Source organism: Lactuca serriola, chromosome 4 (genome assembly GCF_051521515.1).
Source record: "Lactuca serriola cultivar US96UC23 chromosome 4, Lser_US96UC23_V15, whole genome shotgun sequence".
NCBI lineage: Eukaryota > Viridiplantae > Streptophyta > Magnoliopsida > Asterales > Asteraceae > Lactuca > Lactuca serriola.
This window is the reverse complement of record NC_136411.1, coordinates 41,415,173-41,426,962: the sequence shown is the minus strand read 5'-3', so window position 1 is coordinate 41,426,962 and position 11,790 is coordinate 41,415,173. Positions and strand designations below refer to the sequence as shown.

General features: G+C 32.6%; 1 protein-coding gene and 1 pseudogene across 1 annotated transcript; both read left to right on the top strand.

Moving 5' to 3' along the window:
- The first annotated feature begins 837 nt into the window (after positions 1 to 837).
- LOC145101383 (Leucine-rich repeat transmembrane protein kinase) lies at positions 838 to 8,580 on the top strand. The gene is made up of 24 exons (XM_079038573.1): positions 838 to 1,084; positions 1,187 to 1,370; positions 3,599 to 3,670; positions 3,781 to 3,849; positions 3,946 to 4,017; positions 4,111 to 4,182; positions 4,309 to 4,380; positions 4,467 to 4,538; positions 4,635 to 4,706; positions 4,817 to 4,888; positions 4,977 to 5,048; positions 5,130 to 5,201; positions 5,283 to 5,348; positions 5,448 to 5,513; positions 5,598 to 5,636; positions 5,721 to 5,779; positions 5,851 to 6,236; positions 6,330 to 6,525; positions 6,829 to 6,972; positions 7,076 to 7,194; positions 7,283 to 7,493; positions 7,567 to 7,807; positions 7,889 to 8,039; positions 8,114 to 8,580. Exons 1-24 carry the CDS (start codon positions 997 to 999, stop codon positions 8,447 to 8,449), a joined length of 3,003 nt encoding a protein of 1,000 aa, XP_078894699.1. The 5' UTR covers positions 838 to 996; the 3' UTR covers positions 8,450 to 8,580.
- Positions 8,581 to 9,888: 1,308 nt separating this feature from the next.
- LOC145098279 (protein CANDIDATE G-PROTEIN COUPLED RECEPTOR 7 pseudogene) lies at positions 9,889 to 11,106 on the top strand (annotated as a pseudogene).
- Positions 11,107 to 11,790: the final 684 nt, after the last annotated feature.

Genomic DNA, 11,790 nt, shown 5'->3' with positions numbered 1-11,790 from the left:
TTTTTTTTTAATTTTCCAAATATACCCTTAATTAATTATAAAAAAAACATATTATTCTAAATATTTTTTTTATATCATTTTATATCTTTCAACTAGCTAATCTGTTAAATTTACCAAACATTATTTTTTGTCAGCTATTTTTTTAATTATCAACTAACTTTTTATATAACAAATAGTTTTTCAGCTATTAGCTAAAACTATTTAGTATGCCAAATATAGAATTAGTAAGAAATGTGAAATATGTTGTGAGTAAATAACCCACACATGTTCAAATCTTCACACTACTCAACTTCTATGATCATGAAGTTTCGTGTGCAGTAACTTCAGGACAGGAGACAAAGCTTCATGTTCGCATCGAAGATTAGTCGCTATATGAAAGTTTGTCCGAAAATCATTGTGGAAATTTCATTCCCAAAAAGAAAAAAAATAATGATGCTGTTAGACACCTAAAATGCAATATATTGACAACTAGGTGTGAAACCCGTATTCTACACGGGTTGATATTTAATACTTTACATACATAACTATATATGACTTTAATTTTAAAAAATTGAAACAAATCAAAAATTGACAAGTGGATAATATTTATTTTAAAAATATCATAATATGATAAATGTCAATACCGACGTGAGATTGACAATCTTTATTTATTAAAGAGGATTTATATAGCTATGTACAGTGTCGATGGCTCTACTTTATAAATTATCGCGTATTATGTAACTAATTATCTGATATTTGATAATTTAAACAAGAGTTTATCTTCATAAAATAAGATTTTATTCCCACATGAGAGATTCGTAATGCCCAATGGGGCCAAACTAACCCTCATCTCCATCTCCCCCAATTAATTCTAGTCGCCATTTTCAGCTCTGACCTGCTGTACACCTTTCTTTATCGACAATTATTATTGTCGTTACTCTCTTGTTCTCTCGCACTATATGATATACTCGTCTCATTTGCTCCACTAAGTCTCAGGAGCATCCTACAATCAGCAACATGAAAAGTATCTTGTTCTTCATGTTTTCATTGATTTTGTACAAAAGTTTTGCATCCGCACAATCACCAAAGCTAGACGAGACAGAAGGTAGGTGTTCCTTTTGTATCTTCATTGATTACTTCGTTCTGAATCGAAGAATGACGGAGAGGTTAATGGTGGTTGTTTGTGTGTGTGTGTGGATTGATGCAGTGAAGGTACTGAAAGAAATAGGTGAAAAATTGGGGATAAATGGGACGAAAGAATGGGATTTGGATAAGAATCCGTGCAGTGGCGAAGGGAATTGGGGCCGCGGCGAGTTCCCAAAAGGATTCGAGGTCTCTGTTAACTGTGATTGCTCTTTCGAACAAAATGCCACCTGCCGCGTCGTTCGCATGTACGTATTCCTAATTTGGTTATGGCAATTTGGAATCCAAATGTTAATTAGGGAAGATGAAGTCGATATCCTTACGAATTTACGAAAATCTATGGCCTAAATCTCGTCTAATCAACATTCATTGCAATTTGCACACATATATACATACACAATGTTCCAACGATAGATTTCTGTTTTCATTTTAGGAACTACCGATGCATTTTAGATAATTATATGTGATTTTTGTTCTTCGATGTTCATGAACCTTCAGAATCCACAATCATTGGAGGAAAAACTAAACTTTTAAAGTAATAATAATCTTATTATGGGGACAAAGTTTTCTGTAATTTGATATACTGACCCAAAAAGACTATCTTCTCCACTGGTAAAAAGCTCTTTATGGGTTGATTCTTATTAATTAACTTCTAAAAAAAGCTCTTCATGCTCATATATAATTTATAACTCTTCATTAGATTTTTTGATAGAGCTAACTACTAATTATGAAATTGTTCTAAATTCTAATAATGTTTTGAGTATTAAATTCATCTTGATCTTGACGAATTTATCAAAACATGTGAATCTTGGCGTATTTATCAAAAAGCATGTAAATCTTGGCGCATTTTATATATATATAAAAAAAGATCAATCTGAATTGTATTGTTTATAGTTTATAGTTTTATACTTTATACATACATAGATAGTCATAGCCTCATAGGACAGTAGCTTTGACTTGGAAGATAGTCAACCCGATCTTGTTGACTGCCAAGCTGGAATCAGCTGACAGTTGTACGAGTCCTATTGTCCCCATCTTCTAGATATTACTCCATCTTTTAACCAAAAAAAAAACAATATGACCTAAAAAACAGAATGTTTTAAATAAAATAAAATTAAAGGTAGCTATTAATATATTAAAATTATTATAAGTATCATTGTATCAATGAGTTCGATTGTAGTTTTTACTTTTATTTTTTTAAAATTTGTTTTAGTAAAATATACGAGGCAGTGTCTAAAGCATCACTTGAAAGGTCAACAACTTTCTTTGTCATTAAGTGACATGAGACTCATATTTAAGTTTGTTATTGGCTTATTTAGGCAATAAACTTACAATTTTTTTTTTATCAAAATAAGCAATGAAATTAATTTCATATCCAATTATGTAACTATAATAATTTACCAATTTAGGCATAAATGGAGAGGCACGAAAGCAACTCGGTTGGTAAAATTAAATGAATAAGTCATGAACCGTTTATTGAATAGTGAATTAGTGATACACTATTCTTTTATTTATGGGTTAAAATTAATTATATGTAATAAATTACAATGTTTGTTAATCGTATAGTTTGATTAATTATTTATCAAATATATAAAATATCTACTGCAAAAGAATTGTATTGACAAAAACGTTAGTGTTGGTTTATTCAAGAAAAAAAAAATAAACAAATAGAAAATTGTAACTTCTATATGAGAATCAAGATGTAACTTTTTTATGTTGTAAATGAAAATGAAAGAACTTGCAATTTTACAGGACGTAAGATTTATTTGTATTCTAGTGAATGTTTTTTGACTATTTAAGGAACAAAATACCAAAACGAATTAGAAAAAGATTTATTGACCTAGTCAATTGCATGGAGTTATTTTAAATACAATAATGAAAAGATAAGTACATTTAAATATGATAAAATCGTGATATCAATATTATAATTTTAAACATAATGATGCTAAAAACTTGACGCGTTTCTGTTCATGAGTAATTATGGAATTATATCCGAATAAACTGTCTCATTCTAGGGTAGCTCAATAGATCTTATTACATTGTTGTTGGTGTTGAAAATATGAGATACAGTATTTCTAAAAAATTAAAAAATCCACCCAATAAATATGTTTGTAAATATACATAATATACATTTACATGGTTTACTTGTAAAAATCCTAATTACTATATGATTTTATCAATTTGTTCGTTTATAAATATTGATAGGATTCTGTAACATTAGTCAAAATACATCTATTACTAGAGTAATTGTACATATTTTTAGCATTAATTATATAAATACCACATCTAACAATTCAACATGCACATTGAGTATTTGTTGTTTAAAGTTTATGAAACAAAAGTTTACCATCTTTTTTTTAAAAAAAAAAACTTATATAATAGGAAATTGCTGCAATTCTTATGAGATGGAGATAGACTTAATTTTTTTTGAATAATTTCAAACCATAAAATTTTTTAATTTCTGTTAACAATGCAGAGCTTTGAAATCCCAGAACATCTCAGCTGCTATTCCACCAGAGTTTTCCAAGCTTCGATACCTTACACAATTGTAAGCAAGATCTCTTTGATTAAGACATTATTAATCAATAAAAGTTATGCGTTTTATGTTTATGAAATGATAATAATAAAATAATTATAATTGTGTGCTTTTTAATCCAGGGATCTCAGTCGTAACTACCTCAATGGAACTATACCTCCCCAATGGGCTACTATGCGCTTGGGTGACCTGTATGAACCACCTATTTTTTTTTTTACCTGTGAAAAATAATTAATAATTATTTTACTGTAGTAACAAATCTTACAATAATCCATGACTATATGCAGCTCTCTCATGGGAAACAGATTATCCGGCCCATTTCCAAGAGTTCTCACCAGAATAACTACCCTTGTAAATCTGTAAACAACATCACCCCTTTTTATTTTGTTATAATACTATAAATAGTAAAAAAAAAACCCCTTAATTTTGATTGTTTCTTCAACATTTTGTAGGAGCATGGAAGGAAATCGCTTTTCAGGATCCATACCCCAAGAGATTGTCAACATGAAAAATTTGCAGAAACTGTAATAACTAATAACTTTTCACCTTTTTACCCTTGCCTACTTCTGATTAAAACACCAAGAAAGAAAAATAATAGATTGAAATTATAAGTTTGATCCATATTTTCATATAAAATTTTGTATTCCCAGTGTTCTGGCTTCAAATGAATTCTCTGGCCCACTGCCTGTTGGACTTGGAAAACTTACCAACTTGACTGATATGTGAGTATAAATACATCTTGTAAAATTTTCAATGTATAAATATAATAATAGATTCAAATTATAACTTTTGTTACTTACAATTTTAGGAGGATAAGTGACAATAATTTCACTGGAAAGATACCAGACTTCATTGGCAACTGGACACAAATTCAGAAATTGTAAGCACATTTTATTTATTTTTGTTGGAGGTTTCTTTTGGTTTCTAGAGATGTGTTAATCTAAAAGATGTCAATATTTTCTTTTTAATAATGCAGGCATCTACAAGGTTGTTCTCTTGAGGGGCCAATTCCTTCTAGCATCTCTGTGTTAACAAAACTAAATGATCTGTATGTATAGTTCTTTTTACCTTATTTCCTCTCTGAATATACAAACTTACTGATTCCTTTATCTAATATATCTAACATGTAAAATATTTAATATTACTCTTGTGTTACAGAAGGATCAGTGACTTGAAAACTACAGGATCTAGTTTCCCACAACTGCAGAAAATGGAAGATCTGAGTAAATTGTGAGTTTTTGATTATTTTTATAATAAAGCATCGTATTATTATTGAAGTAAAAATATTAAATATTAATTATAATCTGGAATTACACAGGGTACTTAGAAATTGTTTGATCCGTGGGACAATCCCTGAATACGTGGGGAATATGAGAACACTGAAAACTCTGTAAGTATAAAGGTTGGTATATGTATAAAATTACATTGTCTTGTAACTTATTCATGATATATATTTTTTTAATTGTTGTAGAGACCTCAGCTTCAACAATTTGACTGGTGAAATCCCATCATCTTTTTCTGAACTAGGCAAAACAGATTACATGTAAGTGAATTATCTTCAACAATATTATGTTGTTTTCTAATAACTGTAATCAATTTTCTAAAAGGTGACACTGTTTTATAGTTATTTGACAGATAATAATCTTACTGGACCTATACCTGGATGGGTCTTCTCAAGCTCCAAAACTGTGTAAGTACAATATTTTCTTAAATAGCCATCTTTCCCTACATAATTTACATCTTTGGATAATCAAAAAGTAAAATATTTTCCCAATATATGCCTTTTCAGGGATGTTTCCTATAACCGTTTTACATGGGATTCTTCTGGTCCAAATGAATGTCCACGTGGGACAATGTAAGTTTTTCCACTTTTTCTTTTTTCTTTTGTTCTTTTTTTCATACTCATGTTTATTCTTAAATTTTTGCTTACTTGAATCAGAAACATGGTGGAGGGGTATTCTTTGTCCACAAACAAACAGTAAGACACGTGACATTTTTATTATGTGAAACCATCAAAAACTACATGATAACTTGATTATTTATTTATTTATTTTTAATGTAGAAGCAATATTCATCCATGTCTAAGGAAAGATTTCCCATGTTCTAGTTCAACTAGACAACGTGAGTAAACTATAATAAACATCAATTCACTTCATCTTAAATGTCAACTAAGTTCCCATATTCTCCTTCAGAAGCCTATTCTCTACACATCAATTGCGGGGGCAAAGAAGTAAATATCAACAACACCACTAGATACAAAGCTGATTTAGAAGCAAAAGGCGCAGCAACATATTATGGGGAAAGAAACTGGGCATTTAGCAGCACTGGACACTTTTTAGATGATGATCATGATTCTGATATCTACACTCTTTCAAATGTATCAAGTCTCCATAACGTGTCATCATCCGAAACAGAATTGTACACGTCAGCACGCACAGCTGCTATTTCTCTCACTTACTATGGACTCTGTCTTCTCAACGGAAATTACAATCTTAGCCTTCACTTTGCTGAGATTGTTTTCACCCAAGACAGCACATATAACAACCTTGGAAAGCGCGTATTTGATGTTTATGTCCAGGTGATTTAACTATGAATTACAATAGTATATCCATATATGCCTATGAAACTTTTGAACATGAGTTTTAAATTTTTTTTTTAAAAAAAAATGTAGGGGGAGTTGAAATTGAAGGATTTTGATATTGCAAAAGAGGCTGGAGGTGCTGGTAGGCCAATTACAAAAAAATTCACAGTCAATGTGACGAGTAACACGGTCAAGATTCAACTTTATTGGGCTGGAAGGGGCACTACTGGAATTCCAGTTAGAGGAATTTATGGTCCTTTAATATCAGCCATTTCACTTGATCCAAGTAAGTCATTCTTCATTATGTCTGTCTAATTAAAGTGTTGTATATATAGAGTCGATTTTATCTTTACATTCCAAAACACAAAGTTCACAATGGTCATCAATTTTGTTAAACTTCATTAATGTTAGAGGAGTTTGGAGGAAAAAAGTAAAAAGGAAAATAGGTAAAGGGTTAGAAACAATCATACATATCTGTCCACATTAAGTGAAAAAGAAACAACCTATAAATCATTTCCATGTCAGCTTATTATGTTATAAATTCTCTCAGTGCTGTTTTTTTAAGTTCTAACATTGCATTGTCATACAGATTTCGACCCCCCTGTTTATGGGAAAAAAATTGCAGTTAGTTTAATAGTAGCAATTGTTGGTGGAGGAGTGTTTTTTATATTGTTAATCATACTTATCTTGTGGAGAAAAGGCTTCTTTACGGCTAAAAATGCGAAAGATAGAGGTAAATACCTTTTCTAATATTGTCTGAACGTTTAAATTTGCAAAAAAACTAGTCACAAACTTAATACAATACATTTTTTTTTTTTTTTAAATTTATATAACAGAGCTCAAAGGTCTGGATCTGCAAACTGGAATATTCACTCTAAGACAGATAAAAGCTGCAACTAAAAACTTTGATTTGTCAAACAAGCTTGGCGAAGGTGGTTTTGGTGCTGTTTACAAGGTGGTGTCAACTGTCAACTGTCAATTCGTTCAAAGCACAAATTTTATTATTTTTATGTTACTAATAAAATATGTAATATGTATAATAGGGTTCATTATCAGATGGGACAATCATTGCAGTGAAACAACTATCATCAAAGTCAAAACAAGGAACTCGCGAATTCGTGAATGAAATCGGCATGATTTCAGCTTTACAACACCCAAATCTTGTGAAACTATACGGATGTTGTGTTGAAGGCAACCAGTTATCTTTGATTTATGAGTACATGGAGAATAACTGCCTATCTCGTGCCCTTTTCGGTAAGCTTATCATAAAATTTAGAAACCGATGAAAATCTTCTTTCTCGCTAATTTTATAATACCATGGCATTAGGTCGAGATAAAGTGTCGAAAGCAAAGCTGACATGGCCAGTGAGGTGGAAGGTATGTTTAGGGATAGCCCGAGGCTTGGTGTATCTCCATGAAGAATCACAACTAAGAATTGTACACAGAGACATCAAAACTAGCAATGTGTTGCTCGATAAAGACCTGAATGCAAAAATATCTGATTTCGGTTTGGCAAAGCTTACTGATGATGGAAATACCCACATCAGTACTCGTATTGCAGGAACCATGTATGTTATGTTCTTTAAGCTTGCTTTTGTTACACATATTACATCAATACATCCTATTTAATACTAACTGTTTTTTTTTAGAGGTTACATGGCTCCGGAGTACGCGATGCGAGGTTACTTGACTCCCAAGGCAGATGTTTACAGTTTTGGAATCGTGGTATTAGAAACAGTTAGTGGAAAAAGCAACACCAACTATAGACCCAAAGAAGAGTTTGTTTACCTTCTTGATTGGGTAAGCAAAATCTCAATTTTTGACCAAAAAAGTCAACTGTAATAATATTAATTTCTTTTGTTTTCACTTTACAGGCATATGTTCTGCAAGAGAGAGGGAGTTTATTGGAATTGGTTGATCCGGATTTGGGATCCGAGTATTCATCGGAGGAAGCAATGACACTTTTGAATGTGGCTCTTTTGTGCACGAATGCATCACCTACACTTAGGCCAACTATGTCACAAGCCATGAACATGTTAGAGGGTCGCACGAGTGTTCAAGATTTGCTATCTGACCCTGGATTTTCAACTATAAATCCCAAGTTTAGGGCCTTAAGGAATCACTTTTGGCAGAATCCTAGTCAGACACTTACAATATCCAGTGAGGATCCGTGTACTGAGTCGTTGATAGCTCCTGAAGCAAATAACTGACAATCATTTCTTGCGAATGTCAATGTGTATTTGATATTTGATGGTGTATATAGACAGACATTAGAAAAAATAAACATTCATAATGTAACAAGCTACAAAGTAGTGTTACAATTATCATGGAATTCTGAAAACCTGATGTTAGTTGTGCCAATTTCAACTAAAATAACTGGTCAAAAAACCATAGTATCACTTTGAGTTCTACTACAAATCATGAAACACATTAACACAAACCAAGAAAATCAAAGACCTTATTTTTAAATCTGATTAATCCTCTTTTTAAAAAGGTTCCAGGCGATGCTGTCATAGGATTCTTATTTATTTTATAAATCATTAAACTAGAATACGATTTTAATCACAAAATTCTTATTATTGTTGATTTATTAAACACCCGAATTATGCCGTACCTATTTTGATGTATTGTATTTTGACATGCAATGAAATAAATTTGTTTCCTATTGTTATAAACCTACATATTGAGTATATATGATTTAAAAGTAAAAAGGTTTTTGGTGTACTTTTGTTAGAAAGTAGGGTATCGTGAATCCTTATCATTTGCATTGTTGATTGCGATTTTTTAGGCATTACCCGACTAGTTGTGTGAATGACAGAAAACCCGATTCTCCAGATTTGCATCCTTATTCCATTCACGTTTTTAACAAAAAAACAAAACATTTTACACCTAATAATATTATATATTGAAGTAGCTAGGTAAAACAATTTATTGATAAAAAACAAGAATAAATCTCTTATGAATGTAATTTGTGAAAGTAATTACAAACTTAAAAAACTTCCACACTAATAAGAACTAAAAAAAACATGTCTTATTCTGATTTACACAATTTTAGAAGAACTGAAGAAGATGTACATGGATCAACATATCTCAACTCTCAAGAACAAAACTCGTTCCATAAGTTTTTAGATAAAATTACTGAACCACAAAGGGAAGTTTTTATTTTATTATTATTTTTTTTAATGCAGTTTGTTTTTTTTTCTTTCACCAAAACACCTAACAAAATATATTGGATAAATAGCACAATAATTAATTTAAAGCGAGATTGATGATGAGGGATAAATGTAATCAAAGGTTTAAGTTAATTTTCTTGATAGGTATTCTTGAAGGGATTCCGGAATTTTGATATTCATGGAATAACTCATCATCATTAAATTCACGGCATTCTATTTAGATCATTCTGGATTTTAATTGAAATAACTCAATCACATCCTAAATTCAAGGTACGTATGCTATCTTGATAAGTATTATTGCTTTTATTAAGAAAAGCTCAATAAAAGGTGAAACGTATCTGCATGGATAGTAGTTGACCTTTTTCTATATAAATATATCCGAAAGGAAAAAAACAAAAAAAAAAGGTTCAACGTACGCTCACTGTCTCCCCACCACCGCCTTCCTCCGCCGTCAACCCACAACCTGAGAATCTAACATGAGGATTCTCACTGCCGTTCTCCTCCTCTTCTTCCTCTTCGCTGCACCATCCACGGCGGATATCAACTCCGTTGAGATCCAATCCAAGGAAGATATCCTCTTCTCGGAGTTTGAATACTCACATACCGGCTACGTTTCCGTCTCTGTCTCCTCCGTCGGAATCTCCTCCACCTCCAACTCATCACAACCTGCAGATCCTTCACGTATTGGTTTCTTCCTTTTCTCGCATGAATTGTCAGAACGCTACCCCTTCGAAATCAAACCAAACCCTGATATGTGCGCCTTAGATATCAAGAACATCACAGTCCTCTTTACATTCCAAGATCTCTCGCCTCCTCCTCACGCATCCTTTAACACGTCATACCATGTTACATATCCCGGTAAATACTCACTCTACTTCGCCAACTGCAATAACCAATCCCTCGTGACCACGAATCTCCGCACAGAGCTCTACGACGTTGCAGATGACGGCACCACCAAAGATTATTTATCAGCCGGCCAACCGCAGCCGTATGTTTACTTTGGATTCTTCCTCGTTTATCTGTATTTTCTAGGGTTTTGGGTCAACCTATGCTTCAAGAACCAGAAACGTTTTCAGATGATCCATTTACTAATGGCTATGTTGATTTGGATCACTGTACTTCACCTTATCTGTTCGACTGCGGATCAACATGATTTGAAGGTTACAGGTACTCATCATGGATGGCATATCTTGTTTAACATATTTAAGGTAATGAGGAATGTGCTTTTGTACACTGTACTCGTGTTGACCGCCGCCGGATGGAGTTTCCGAAAGCGGGTTTTGCCAGATTGGGAAATAATTCTTTTGACGATACTGATCTTAGTTCGTGTTTTGGTTAATGTGGGTTATATATTGGTAGGGGAATCCGGCCCTTATTATGAAGATTGGTTGGATTTGAAACATATGATTATTCTATTTATAGATACCAACTGTTGCGTCGTTGTTTTCTTCCACACTGCTTTTTTCTCGGATTTGGCGCTCACAAAGGCTTCGGATACTTCAAACTTTGGGATGTCGTTATCGCTCACGGATGTGTACTCTTTAATGGTTTTCGTATGCCTTTTAATTATGGTGTTACAACAAACTGTCTTACAGGAAAGCAGCAGTCTTGTGTTCTATATGGTGATGTTTTACATGTACATGCCATCTGTTCTTCACGATGTACAGGCCATCTGTTCTTCACGAAGACGGTGAAGACTGTAAGGAATCTCTCGTCTAGGTGATACAATGCCGGTAGTCAACTTTAGCTTTTCCTTGAACAATTTGTATGTTTGGTGTTTTTGTTTTTGAGTTTTAGGTTTCTTCTCTGCTGGACACATAACTAGTTCGTTGAGATTTGATTTATTTAGAAGTTTGATTCATTAATTTTTTTTTGATAATGACTTTTTTTTAACCTTTTGATTTTAACCCCTTCAATTATTTAGGGGTAACAATACAAAAATACAAAAATACAAAAATGAGAAGACAAACGACCAACAAGCTAGGTAGCTAAACTTTTTTGTATGAGAAACCCGATTTTTTTAAGTCTACATTCATAGATCTAAAGGACATAACATTGTTATGCGTGATTCGTTGTACCTTAGAAAAAAGTTCCATCACATCCAACGTGAGGAAACAAAACATATCAAACACAAATGGTATGAACACATGTTGATTTTCAATGCACGACTTCTCATGTTTTGTGACTTTGCATGTAGCAACTTTTAACGTAGCATGCCCCGCCATGAAACCCTCAGCCCTTAAACCCATGAGAAGGGATACCCTACTAAGGTTGACACACACGTGTTTCCCTCCAACCCATCCAAAAACCAAAACGTCGGTTGGTTTAAGGATTGACATTTCTTTTGTCGGGTTACTCAAAAAATTTATAGGTGTCAC